General features: G+C 49.9%; 1 protein-coding gene across 24 annotated transcripts in view; it reads right to left on the reverse strand.

Moving 5' to 3' along the window:
- ZMYND8 (zinc finger MYND-type containing 8) overlaps positions 1-13,514 on the reverse strand; it is a 111,764-nt gene that overhangs the window by 34,256 nt on the left and 63,994 nt on the right. For all 24 annotated transcript variants that reach the window (XM_037044217.1, XM_037044229.1, XM_037044232.1 and 21 more), the window contains one exon: positions 5,877-6,017. In XM_037044217.1, coding sequence (XP_036900112.1) covers positions 5,877-6,017 — 141 coding nt within the window. The remainder of the gene's footprint in view (positions 1-5,876; positions 6,018-13,514) is intronic.

Below are 13,514 nucleotides of genomic sequence, written 5' to 3' on the forward strand. Positions count from 1 at the left end.
GCACCTCATTTTACAAAATAAGGTCCCTCAAGTCAAGAAGCTACTGTCATGTGTATTTGAACAGGAGACCACCAGAAGCCAGGAGGCTGGGATCGGGTCCCTGGGGACACACCTTCGGTTTAGCCCAGTGCAATTATCTTTCTGGAACTTTCAGCTGCGCTTGACTCACCTCCTCCTCCGGGAGAAGAGAGGGGCTGCTGTCTGATTTAGCTCACAGTAGCTCATCAGGACTCTCTCCACCCCTGCCCTTCTATATCAGGAACATCTCCAGAATCCACACTCACTGCCAACACCGTGAACTTCTCAGTTAATAGGAAGACAGCTCGGGCTATACATGGAAACCAGGGATTAAAGAAAATACCCACGCTGGAGGAAGAGGCACCATCTCACATTTCTGGAGGCAGCGCCAATCAGAACAGCCCCTTGAGAGGGTAACAGAGAAGTATCTCTCCAAGTGTCAACTGTCCGCGCCCTCCGACCTGGGGCTCTCCACTTCTGGGAATGTTCCCGATGGACACACACTCCCACGTGGGTAAAAGGGTCTTTACCGCAGCTGTTTCAACAGCAAAAAAGTGGACAACAACCTCGAGTCTGTAAATAAGGTGCCCAGATAAATAAATCACAGTTTGCCTCGAGATGGATCAAAACTCAGCTGCTGATGGATAACAGTGGCAGAACCCTGTACACAGGTCTGGACAGGCAGCCTGTTCAAAGAAAAAGGCACCCGCAGCAGAACACATTAGCACTGGTGTAGGGGAGGAGAGACGGAAATGGAACACAGCATACACAGGGGTGCTGGGGGCTTCTCAATGCACTTTGACATCTGGGGCTGGACAGGTCTTTGCTGGGGGAGGTAGTGGTGGGGGCCAGGCCGTCCTGTGCACAGTAACCCCGGCCTCCACCTACCAAATGCCAGTGGCACCCACATTCCAGCTGTGGCAACAAAAATGTCTCCAGACAGTGCCCCACGTCCCTGGGGGAGCAACACCCCCCAGGCAGAGAACCACTGGGATATATCAAGGAGAGCTCTCCACAGAGGCCAACAACAGGTGACCAAGGTCACCTGGGAGGAGGCAGCACAGAGGCAGGTAATCAGAGGTGGCAGCCAGCGTTTTCATTAAACACCCTTCTGTACTTTGAAATTTCTTTTACCCTGGGCATGCATGACTTACAAAAACCAAATAAACTTTTTGAAAGAGAAATACAAGCACTTCTTTTTTGGTTAAAAAAATTTTCTTTCTTTCGCCCTGGCTGGTGTAGCTCAGTGGATTGAGCATGGGCCTGCGAACCACACGATTGCGGTTCGATTCCCAGTTGGGGCACATGCCTGGGATGCAGGCCAGTTCCCAGTGGGGGACTCATGAGAGGCAACCATACATTGGTATTTCTCTCCTTCTCTCCTTCCTTTCCTCTCTAAAGATAAATAAATAAAATCTTTAAAAAAAATTTTTTTTCCTTTGTTCAAAAGCTGTCGGCAGACCATGATGGATGGACTTCCAGGAGCCATAGAATGGCAGCTCCTGCGAGGGCATGATACTCAGACAAGAGACCCTGGCAGATGTTCTCATGTCCATGAAGCCACACAGAGATCTTCCTCACCTGATTCACTGTTTCAGAAAAAAATCAAGTCCTGGCCTGGGTGGATCAATGGGTTAGACCAGCATCCAGTGCGCCGGAGGGCCGCGGGTTTGATCCCCCAGTCAGGGCACACACCTGCGTGTTGGTTCAGTCACACAGGCGTATGCAAATGGGCACAAGAGGGAGCCAATTAAAGTTTCTCCCCCCCCTCTGTGGGGAAGGGGGGAGTGTCTCAAATCAATAAATATATCCTGTGGCAAGGATTTTAAAAAAATCAACACAATCTCCGGGAGACCAGGGCCCCTGCTGTGCACCCAGGCTCTGGAAGAATGCCTGACTGCCAAGGTCCCACAGAGGAAGAAAGGACACCTCCCAGCAGCCGAAAAAGCAAGCCCTAGTGCTCCGTTCTGACCACGCTCCATTGCCCTGAGAGCGGTGAGGCGCATCTCTGTGATGACCAGGAGGGCTGAACTGCGGCTGCGTGTGTTCCGCCCAAAGCAGGCACCCTCTGGGAGGTAAGAGGAGATGAGAATTTGCAGAGAACACAAACCGGAACTAGAAGAATCAGGGCCTCCTCCTCTCTCCTAGCTTCACCAGCTCAGTCTTATTGATGGCTTACTTAGAATCACCATAGAGTCACAGGAGGGGCCACGACAACCCTCCGGGGTCCGGCTCCTCGTCTGGAGCTGGGAGAAGAGGCCCAGAACAGCCAGTGCGGGGCCATGGGCCGGCAGCAGGGGCAGGGCGGTCTCTGCAGAAACCGTCCCCTGGCTCACACACCAGAATTAATTTTAAGAGTAATTCGGTAACCAACGGGTGACCCAGGAGCTGGTTTGCGTATTTTTAGTTCTATTTATTTGGCCCAAGTAGAGTTTTTATTTTTTGACAAAATTGAGGCCAAATTTTAAAATCTAGGCGCATTTGCCCTGGTCAGGTGGCTCAGTGGGTTGAAGTGTCATCCCATGCATCTGCAGGCTGAAGGTTCGATTCCAGGTTGGAGCATATACAGGAGGCAACCCAGCGATAGATTTCTTCCCTCTCCCTTTCCCCCCCACTCCACTTTCCTTCGCTCTCTAACATCAATCCAACATATTCTCAGGTGAGGATTTAAAAAATATAAAATAAAAACTAGGAGAATTCACATAAAAATCTGTTTTTCTGTTTCTCTCGAAAATTTAGTTATCCGACGGACAACCCTGTTCAAGTAATGGGAGCTGCTTCCTTTACAAAAGCACTTTGCCCTCCGTGTGACCCCCCTTCAGGACATCACCTTACCCGCAGCCCCCACCAGAGGGACCGGTTCCTCCAAGGGCACATGCAAGTCACAGCAGGGCCCTGCACCCTGAAGCATTTTCAGCTCCTGCTTCCCCGTCAAGAGCCCAAGGCTACAGAGCGACACAGGCCCGACTGTGCCCCGAACCACATGTGATGCAGGGAGGGTAACCTGACTTCTCTGGGCCTTGGTTTCCACTTCTGGGAAACGGGGCTATCAGGGTATTGTATTTTTTTAGTAGTTTTCATTTGCAGGAGTAAAATGCACCGAATTTTAACACCTGCACGGATTTCGGTAACCCGCACCACGAACAGAACGCAGGACAATTCTGTCGGCCACGGACGTCCCTTTGGGATCTGTAAAACCATCACCCACCCCCGACCCCTGGCCATCACGTACCTGTTTGCCATCTCTGTAATTCTGCCTATTCCAATGTAACCTTTACATTAAATATTTTGTTAGATGTAACAGCGGCATCATTATCACTAGTGCTGCCTCACTTCAGTCTCCTCCCAGTATTTACAGAGACGTCAGACATAATCAAGCCCCAGGAAGCACATGCCCCACCCCTGGGATGGGTGAGAATTATTTAGTGGTTCCCTCCACTTCCCCATTTTTCTCTACCCATCCATGACACTTTTCATTGGTCCCTATCTGCCCCGTTTTCTAGGAGGTACCCGAAATCCCAGCCCTAAGACACCCATATTTGCATTCCGCCGACAAAAATGAGGCACGTGTCCCGGCGTGGGAAGAGCCAGTGGGGGGTCCTGAGGCCTGGGTTCCACTGTGCCCACCACCCAAACACAGGCCAGGAAGAGACTGTGCACTCCCACCATGGGTCAAGCCAAACCGAAAGACCAGTGTCATGAGGATGCCCCAGGACCTCCTGGCTTAGGGAAGGAGCTATTCTTGCCCCGCACGGTTGGCAAAGAGGAAATGGGACCGTGAGAACGCCTGCACACAGCCGTTCTTTCCGGGGTGTGGAGGCGGGAGGAGGGCATGAGCACAAGCCACACAGCTGAGAACGGCGACTATTCCCCAGGGCAGCAAACGGGCCCCCCTTCTGTTCAAGGGAGCAATGCCCACAGTCAGTGCGGACTGGATCCCCTAAAACCACCCCGACTGTCCGATCACGTCGGAGCTACACTGAGAGGGGACGCAGGGGGACCCAGGCACTGGCCTCCATGGACACACAGGCTCGCTCCAGCCCCACCACCATCGGACTCTGCCACGCTGAGCATCAGAACCCGCTCTCCAGACCTCAGTTTCTCCATCTGAAAAGGGCACTGCAGGACAAGAGGAAGCAGAAGGAATGCGCTTCTTCCTGACCCCGGAGGCTCCGCATTCCCGCTCAAGCTCCTTCCTCAAGCTCCTTCCCGAAACTCTGTGCTGGAGGCTCCAGGGCGTGGCTCTGTCTTTGTCCCCGGCTCCTTTTCAACCCCCTGTGCTGACTACCCTCCTCACTAAAGTGCCCCAGGGCCCTTACTCTTCCTTTCTGCCCTAGACCAGGATCTAAATCTCAGCACTACTGCCGGGAGGGGGCAGCAGGGGGCAGAGGGGGGCACGGCAGGATGTGTAACAGCATTCCTGACCTGCAAACACCCATTACTCACTGCCAGCAGCAGGCGTGGCCACCCCGCCCTGGCCACGGTGCTGGGAGAGCTGCTGATCTTAACTTACCCCTGTGTACAACTCAGAATATACCTCCTGCCTTGACCTGGCCTTGGGGCACCCAACACTCAGAATCTAAAACTGCACTCTTGGTCCCTATTCCTCCCGCCATAGCCAATCCGTCACCATGGTTACTGGGACAGCCAGGAATTCCTGGGGGAGGGGGAGCTACTCGGTGCACTGCAGGGCGGTTCAACTGCATTTCTGCCCACTGGATGCCAGCAGCATCCCCCACCCCCAGTTGTGACAACTACGAATGTCTCCAGACACCAGCAGTGTCATTTGAGGGGAGAGAGGAACTGCCCAGGTGGACAGAGGTCTCCACCCAAGAGCCAAGAGGCCCCTCTGACACAGTCAGTTCACTGCCCTCCACCACTCAAACCAGGGTCCTCAGGGGCCCTGTGCTCTCTGACCTCACAGCCTCACCTCCCTGCCCCCCACCGTGACGCACCGCCTGGGCTTCCTTGCCAGTCCTGTAACACGCAGTTCTTCCTTACCCTAGAGCCTGTAAAGTTCTTGTTCCTTCTAGAATGTTCTTCGGCCTGGTCCAGGCCTGGCTCTTTTTTTCCTGTCATGCAACTCTCCACTCAAACAGGCCTTCCCTACCCCTCCCACTACCTCTCCTCCCCGGCCCAGCCTGCCCATCCCTCTCTTTATCCTATTTTCCCATTTCACTTTATGGCTCCCGCTGTCCTGTTTATCTCCCTTGCTTATTCTCTGCCCCTTTCTGGAACCCAAGCTCCGTCCGTAACAGCAGGGCTCCTGCTCACCACACTGCCCCGTGCCTGAAGCAGTACATAGCACATAATAGATGCTCAATAAAAACTGGGAGCCTTGGTGGAATCAACAAAACAATAACTTCATAAAGTTACAGACTCAGCGTTTCCAGTTCCAACTTTTGCAGATGACTTTGGCCTAAAATAGTGCTTTAAAAGAAAAAATAAATAAAAGAATTGAGGAAACACTAATATCAGAATATACTGCACAGAGAAAAGACACATATGGATTCGTAATATTTGATGTATGTCTAGTATATATATAAAACTTCAAACATATTTTTACATAAATGAGAACTGGGTTACTATGGTCAAGGGCAAGTAAGGTCGTAAATACTGGCCTACGTTACTCCGTGATAAACAGCTTCGCACGTCTCCGGGCCCCAGGAAACCCCTTAACTTGTTCCTTTTATTGGTCTCTCTGCATGTTCACCCACTGTACCTTCTAAACCGCTGGCTCGGAGAGTTCGGAGTTCGAGAACCACAGAGTTCAAGAACCACACACAAAAGAGGACATTGCAACTTGTAAAAATATTCACAGCTGCCCGAGAAAGAGACTTCCAAATATCCCAACTGACCCAGGTTAAGATTCAGGATGCTCCCGGTGGTGGACGTCTTGTCGGTTTTCGTCGTGACTGGCGTGGACGCTTGAGGAGAGAAAGGTTTCGGGCTGCCTGACAAACTCCCCGCTTGTCCTGTCTTCGTGGAGGCCGGTGACGCTGAAAGGAGGACGGCACTTGTTAAAAGACAGGTTTACAAAGAAAGAGACAAATAAAACCTGGGGGGGGGGGGGCACATAGAGAAATGTATTTGATTGCCACAGGCCAGCAGAGCAGCACAGATGGGGTGGAGCGCGCAGGGCTGGCCCCTTCTTTCAAAGCAAAGGGCTTTCACCCAGTGTTAAACCGTTAAAGCCACAAAGCAAGGAGGCCTCCCCGGTTATTCTCTCAGACACAAAGCTCTAAGACAAATCGGCTAAGCCGCCACTGAAATTAGCTTGGCCCATTCACGGGTGTAAATCTCAAAATAAATAGCGATTAAACCAGCCCCCACCACAGCCCAGATGCAGAGGCCAGAGCCAGGCTTACAAATGGCATCCATCCGTTTGCGGGAGACGCAGGGGTCGGCTCCCACAGCCACTGCACCTGCCCGGGGCGACCTGACCCCTCGGGAGAGCTGGGGATTCCCATTTCAAAGGCTCTGCCCTGCCGAGGGAAGTAAGTACATGCAGCCCCAGATGGAGTGAGGAGACGCTGGTAAATTATCTCCCTTATACTGTGTTTCACACTTTGACAGGGAGGTGGAGGGCCAGATCCATCCCCAAGGCTTTTATAAATACCTTACGCGTACTTCATGCTGCTCCCTGACCCTCATCCACTGGGTGGGGGGAGGAAGAACAGAAACCAAGCCATCTAACTAAATGGGGTGCCACCTAGAGCCTCCTAGAGACCCTGTAGATCCTGCCCTTGGACGTTACTGGGACGGCCCTGTTACTGAATGTGTAACAGGTGATGACACAGCCAGCTCTCCTTGGACACGCAGGAAGCACTGACTCTGAGATGGTCCGGTCCTTAAGAAAACGCTGTTGATGGCAAAGGTGTCAGGCACCCAGACATGTACCCCAACTTGGCTACTCAATATACAGGAGGAAACCACATGTCCTGTGCCAGGACCTGCCAACACCGTAGTTAAGGTAACAGAGTGGGGAAAGACTCAAGACGCAGCGAGAAGTGGACTCAAGCGTGGACCTGGGAGCCAGACGGGGCACACACGCTGGGCAACCCCAGGTAAGTTACCCAGTGTCTCTGAATCTCCTTTGCCAGCAGCAGCAGCAGCGAGGAATACTAACACCACAATACGAAGGGAGGATAAAAGTACCTACCCTCATCGAGTTGTAACAGTCAAATAAATTAGTCACCTGAACAGTGCCTGGCATCTACTAAGTACTATATTATTGTCTGCTCCTGGTGTAGCATCATTTTCTAACCCCCATTAACCTCTAGGACTCTGGTTTCAATCACCCAAACCCATGGTCCTCATTCCAGAGCGATTTTTGCCCCCTGAAGGAAGGGCACACAGAGCCGTGGCCTGAAGACAGTGTGGTTGCCAGACTAGGAGACAGCGTGCTACTGGCACCTGGGGAGGGGAGACCAGGGATGCCGCTAAAGTCCAACAGTGCACAGGACAGCCTCCCGGAACCAAGAATTACCTTTGGCCCCAAGCGGCAGCTGTGCTGAGGATGATCGGTCCACACAGGGACGAACGAAGCAGCTGTGTTTCTGGAAACGAAGGGAGGAGGCGGGAACGAGATGGGGTAACCCAGATGGACTGGTGCTTAGCAAGTGCTCGATAAACACGTGAAATTATCTCGAGAATTAAGCTTTTTCGAATACGAAGTGAAGTCAGTATTGCTGTATGGATTAACGAACGCCTGGCCCGGCACACAACATTCTCTCACCCGGGGGCTGTTACCACTACTGGGGAGACCCTGGGTAACTATGACCTCTAGTATGACAACGAGCAGAACCAAAGGGCCTGTTACCCAAAGAAACACGAGTAAATGACATCAAAGACATTTTAAAAGACTTAAATATTTCCAATAAAATCTTTAGTGTTAAGATGTTTGGGTTGAATCTGGCTGGTGTAGCTCAGTGTATTGAGCACAGGCCTGCGAACCAGAGTATCACAGTTCGATTCCCAGTCAGGGCACATGCCTGGGTTGCAGGCCAGTTCCCAGCAGGGGATGCATGAAAGGCAACCATATATTGATATTTCTCTCCCTCTCTCCTTCCCTTCCCCTCTAAAAAATAATTAAATAAAAATCTTTAAAAATAAAAAAAAGATGTTTGGGTTGATTTTTTTAAAATAATGCATTCATTTACGTTTTACCTGCTCCCAAAAGATCTGCAGGGGCTGAAAATGTGGGTACAATGTACTCCCCCTGAGGACCGTAAACCAGGCTTTCCTAATTACATTCTCGGAAACAAACTAACCAGCATGTCCAGCAGAGGGGGTCTGGCTTAGCTCCCTAGCAGAGCATGGCTGGGGACCACAAGGAACTATGTATGACAAGGAAACCTAATTGTAAAGGGAACAAGAATAAAAAATATGCAAAGATACTATCACAAGAGACCTCACCATTCCATGCTTAAGAGATCGAGCTTAAGAAGGAAAAGGGCGGGCCAGGAGGTGGCCTACAGAGCCCTGCTCAACTTGTGGTCCTGCAGAGGATGGCAGCAACATCACCTGTACGGTCACTATCCTTATAGTTCTGTGTGTGGGGTGTGTGTGTGGGGGGGGGGGGGGGGAAGGGTCAAAATAAATAACAGAAACAAGCTGTAAATTTCACAGACATATAAAGTTCCTTTGTTTTGACCATGAGATAAATTTTTTTAAAAAAAACTCCTTGAATTTGACCTTATCTGAGAAGCACTTTCTCTGCCCTTCCATTCTAAATGAAAGCTTTGCTGGATAGAGCAATCTTGGATGTAGGTCTTTGGATTTCATGACTTGGAATACTTCTTTCCAGCCCCTTCTTGCCTGTAAGGTCTCTTTTAAGAAATCCACTGACAGTCTTATGGGAACTCCTTTGTAGGTGACTGTCCCCTTATCTCTTGCTGTTTCTAGGATTCTCTCCTTCATTTTAGTCTTGGCTAATGTAATTATGATGTGCCTTGGTGTGTTCCTTCTTGGGTCCAACTTCTTTGGGACTCTCTGAGCTTCCTGGATTTCCTGGAAGTCTATTTCCTTTGCCAGATTGGGGAAGTTCTCCTTTATTATTTGTTCAAATAGTTTTCCACTCGTGGCTGTTTCTTTCCCCTTCTGGTACCCCTATAATTTGGATGTTGGAACATTTAAAGATGTCCTGGAGGTTCCTGAGCCTCTCCTCATTTGTTTGAATTCTTGTTTCTTCCTTCTTTTCTGTTTGGTTGTTTCTTTCTTCCTTCTGGTCCACTCCCTTGATTTGAGTCCCAGTTTCCTTTCCATCACTATTGGTTTCCTGTGCATTTCCCTTCATTTCAATCAGTTTAGCCTCCATATGTTCCTCTAATTTGTGGCTAAAATCAACCAGTTCTGTGAGCATCCTGATGACCAGTATTTTGAACTGTGCATCTGAAAGTTTGGCTATTTCTTGGTGGCTTAGAGTTATAGGCTTTGGGGCTTTGAGCTGTTCTCAAGTCATAATGTTTGGTCTGTTCGCACCTGTTATGTTTGAGGGGCGGAGCCTAGGTGTTCACCAGGGCCGGGCCACTCAGTCGCTGGGTTGTGACTCTGTACGTGGGGGCAGGGTGGGGGGGGGGGGGGATGGTGCTTTGCTCCGCTGTCTCTCAGATATCTGTCCCCTCTGCGGCTTCTCACAAGCAAATTGGGACCCTCTGGTGCTGGTTCCCGGGTGTGTGGGCCCGTGTACTCTCCAGGACCCTGTGGGTCTCTCCAACAAACTCTGTTAGCCTGGGAGCCTCTCCCGGCCCCTCGGCCCCGAGAAAGTCTTTCCAGTTGGTGCTTTCAGGCTCTAATTCCTGTCACTGGGGCCCTAGCCTGAGCAGTCTGTCTCACTGTTCGTTCCTTCACTTGGTTTATCTGCGCGCGAATGTGTGACTGCAGGCAGCCAGCCACCCTGCGCCCTCACTGGGTCCGCCCATCGCCACCCCACGCTTGGGATCCACCAACCACCTCCGCCTTCACTCCTGGGTCGGTAGGACCGAAAGGTCTTTCCAGCCTGACCCACTCCGCTACTGCCTCCACCCCTCTTACCGGTCTGGTTGAGTGGTTTGTTGTTGTCGGACTTCTGTACAGTTCAATGTTCACTGTTTTGGCTGCGTTTTTGTTTCTAAAACTTAGCTGTCTTTAAATTTAGTTGTGGGAGGGGGCACAGTGTTTCCATCTACGCCTCCATCTTGGCCGGAAGTCCGGGACAGACCATTCTTAACAGTTGTCACCTCTCAGGGTAGAAATGATCTGCTATTAATTCTATATAGTATTAAAATTTAAAAGGAATATTTTTATGCTCAAAACAACGAGACAAAATTAAATGTAAATATTGAACAGCTTCAAAGATAAACATGAAGCAATCAGAATGTCGTCAGGGCTGAAATTCAAAAGCATGATATATTATTAAATCAGCAGTTCTGCACGGGGAACGAGGGGTGACTGTGCCCTCCAGGGGCCATGTGACACTGTCTGGAGACATGTTTGGCTGTCGCATTTGTGAGCAGGTGCACTGCTAGCCTCTCGTGGGCAGAGGCCAGAGATGCTGCTAAGTGTCCCACGGTGCACAGGACAGCCCTGCAGCAGAGTCACCCGGCCCCACGTGGCAACAGTGCCACCATTGACAAACCCTGTTTTAAATCACTCTAGACATTTTCAAAAGCAAAAAAAAAAAAAAAAAAGACATTGGGAAATGCTTGTTTCAATTAAGCTTTGAAATGAATGCTAATCCTTTTATAAGGCCATAAATCTTGCCCAAAGGAAGAACTAATAGCCTTTGAAGTCACCAATAATTTAATAAGATTTTATACTTTGATGTGCAATTCACCCGCGCGGGGCTAAAACATGTCACTTATTGTCCACATTTACAAAACCCTAGCCTGTGCTAAGCCCCGTTCTGACTCCATGGAACATGAGTCTTAGAACTGAATTAGAAAAAAGCGCCCCTTACTTCCCGTGCACCCCAGCTCCCTGGGTGGGGTGGGGGGAGGAGGTTGGAGGTGGAGGAGCAGGCGCTGATCCAGGCTAAGTTTCCTCCTCTTACAAAACCCTAGAAACGACCTGCATGTTCAAAGTCCTGTCCTGCACAAGTCTTGGGTGGCAGGACGTCCCCGAACCGTCTATGATGAGACAGAAACGCTGTGTCCAAGGGTTCTTCACTACCTTGAAAAAGTATGCAGAACACAAGGTTAAGCGAACACAAAAGAACCGCTGACCGGGCTCCAGTGGACACGGCAAACAGGTGATCCAGGAACCAAGTGGTGCACAGGTGCACTTGATGTCACATGCGATTTTGTCTTGTGTTTTCATTTGAGCCAAGGACCACAAGTCCTTCTAAAAAATATTTGAGACTTGCCTTAAACAACCAGAAATCTGGCAACGCTGAGCTGCCGTGCTCACTTGGCTCCAACTGGGAGGAGGAAAGGGCCCCTGTGCCCTCTAGCAAAAAAGCTCGGCTCAGAGCGGCACTTGCTTTGGGAGGTGTCATGCGTGTACACATATGTACAAGTCCTCAGTCACGATCAGGGTGTATTCCTGCTTCAGTTCACCCTGGTCCCTCCCACTCCCAGCCTCACTGCCTCCCACGCCTGCCTGGCCCTCCCATTAATAATACGGCTGATAAACCAACATGGGAAAAGTGTTGGAGACTAAGGGCTGGCTGGGGAAGGTGGGACACCATGTGGCTTCAGCCTTTGTAAATAATAAATAACAATTATTCTACAACAAGCACACAACGATCTCACAATAAAAAGGAGCTTATGGAAACGAGTCCCTTCTCTCTAAGTAGTAACCCTAAGCTGTACGACTGAAGGACTGTTAGCTCACAGGGTGGTGACCACCAGGCCCCAGGACCCTGACGTATTATTAATGACTTAAATTGGGATCCCACAAGCCAGTATTGACAAAGGCATCCATTCTGCCCAGGAGGTCTACATAAAGGGGGAACGAGAAAAATCACCAAAAAGATAAACCATTCTGAACATTAAGAGAACAGGACTCCAGGACACAAAGTGTTTCTCGGAAGGATAAACTCCGTTCTAAGGATTATAGACACACGAATCTGAGCTCCTCAATTCCCCCGCCCCCGAAAATAAGGGTTTCTAAACTCTCATAAAGGTTTTATGTAATTTAAATTTTATGTTGCTGGGTACAAATTTTTCATTGTTTTAACTAATCTGGTTTTTCTGTTCCTATGGCATTCTTTTTTTTTTAACACAGTTTTGGATAAATCACAGTCTTGTCTGAGTATGGGAACATTTCAATAAATGTTCCCCAGCTTCCACTAACTGTTGTCATCACTGCAAACAGCAGAAGGCAGTAGAGTGCAGTGAAAAGAAAACCAGGTCTGGCCTCAGGAGGCAGGGGTGGGACCCTGGGCACCTCCCCACACTCCTCAGAGGAACCTCAACTTGCCTTCCACAAATGGGGAGACTGGCTCAGTGTCTCTTAGCCTGTAACAGAGGCCGGCAAAACGACCCACAGGCCAAACCTAGCGCACACCACCTGTTCTTGTACAGCCTGCAAGTTAAAAAGGGTATTTCTTTTACCTTTTTTTCAATGGCTGGGGAGGAAATAATCAAAAGGATTAATAGTTCATGAAACATCCAAAGCCTAAAATATTTACTACCTGACTCCTACCAAAAAAGAGGGCAATTTGTAAGATTAAACAACTGTGAGTATTACCTGTACTCATGATTAGCCAAATGACCCAGGCACACACCAACAAGGGGATTGTATTTGAAGAAAGGAACTTTCAAGTTTACTAAAGCACCGGAAACCTACTCAAATGAGGGGGAAGTTTTGTCAGGATTTCTGATGTCATCTCAAACCTCTGTCCTCCCCAGGGGAGAAGAAAGTGAGGCGACACATGGTAGGTGTTCTCGTAATCACATGAAACTATGTGTCCTGAAATGTGGAGCCAGAGAGGCAAGGGGGGGTTCACGAGCATTGGTATTTTACAAGTTAGGTACTCATTTCATGGATTTTAGAAAAAAAATACCACGAGCAATTTAAACACACGAGCTTACACATTTCCCTTATCTAGCTTAAGATGAAGCTACGTCAGCGGTTGAATGTGTAAAGAATGTTAATGAAATCGGTGGTTCTGCGGGGGGCGGGCAATGAAAGTTCAGGTGACAGTGACTCCCGCCCGAGGTCACTGCCCAGGTTACAGCACCTTCTCAACAGTGTGCGCCCCGTGGGAACGTGCGGGCTAGGGAGTCTGGGTGATGACACAGCCACCGCATTCCGTTAGATGGACTCGCGTGGTGGAATCTGAGTAAGCTTTTAAGGACTCTGGTCAGACACAAAGGGAAGCTTTTCTGACACTGTCCACCCAAGTCCCGTCATTCTGGGACAAAGCACTAAAACCCAGCCGTGAGTGCCTAGGTCCACCTGGCTAGGATCGGAACTGGAGGGGCCGTTAGCCTTCATTTCCAAGAACCAGAAGCCATTGGTTCCACTTGGCTCTCTCCTCTCCACCTAGAGCCAATTGGGGAACAGCTACA

The sequence above is a fragment of the Sturnira hondurensis genome, unplaced genomic scaffold (genome assembly GCF_014824575.4).
Source record: "Sturnira hondurensis isolate 20B ecotype Veracruz unplaced genomic scaffold, ASM1482457v3 Scaffold0004136, whole genome shotgun sequence".
Lineage (NCBI taxonomy): Eukaryota > Metazoa > Chordata > Mammalia > Chiroptera > Phyllostomidae > Sturnira > Sturnira hondurensis.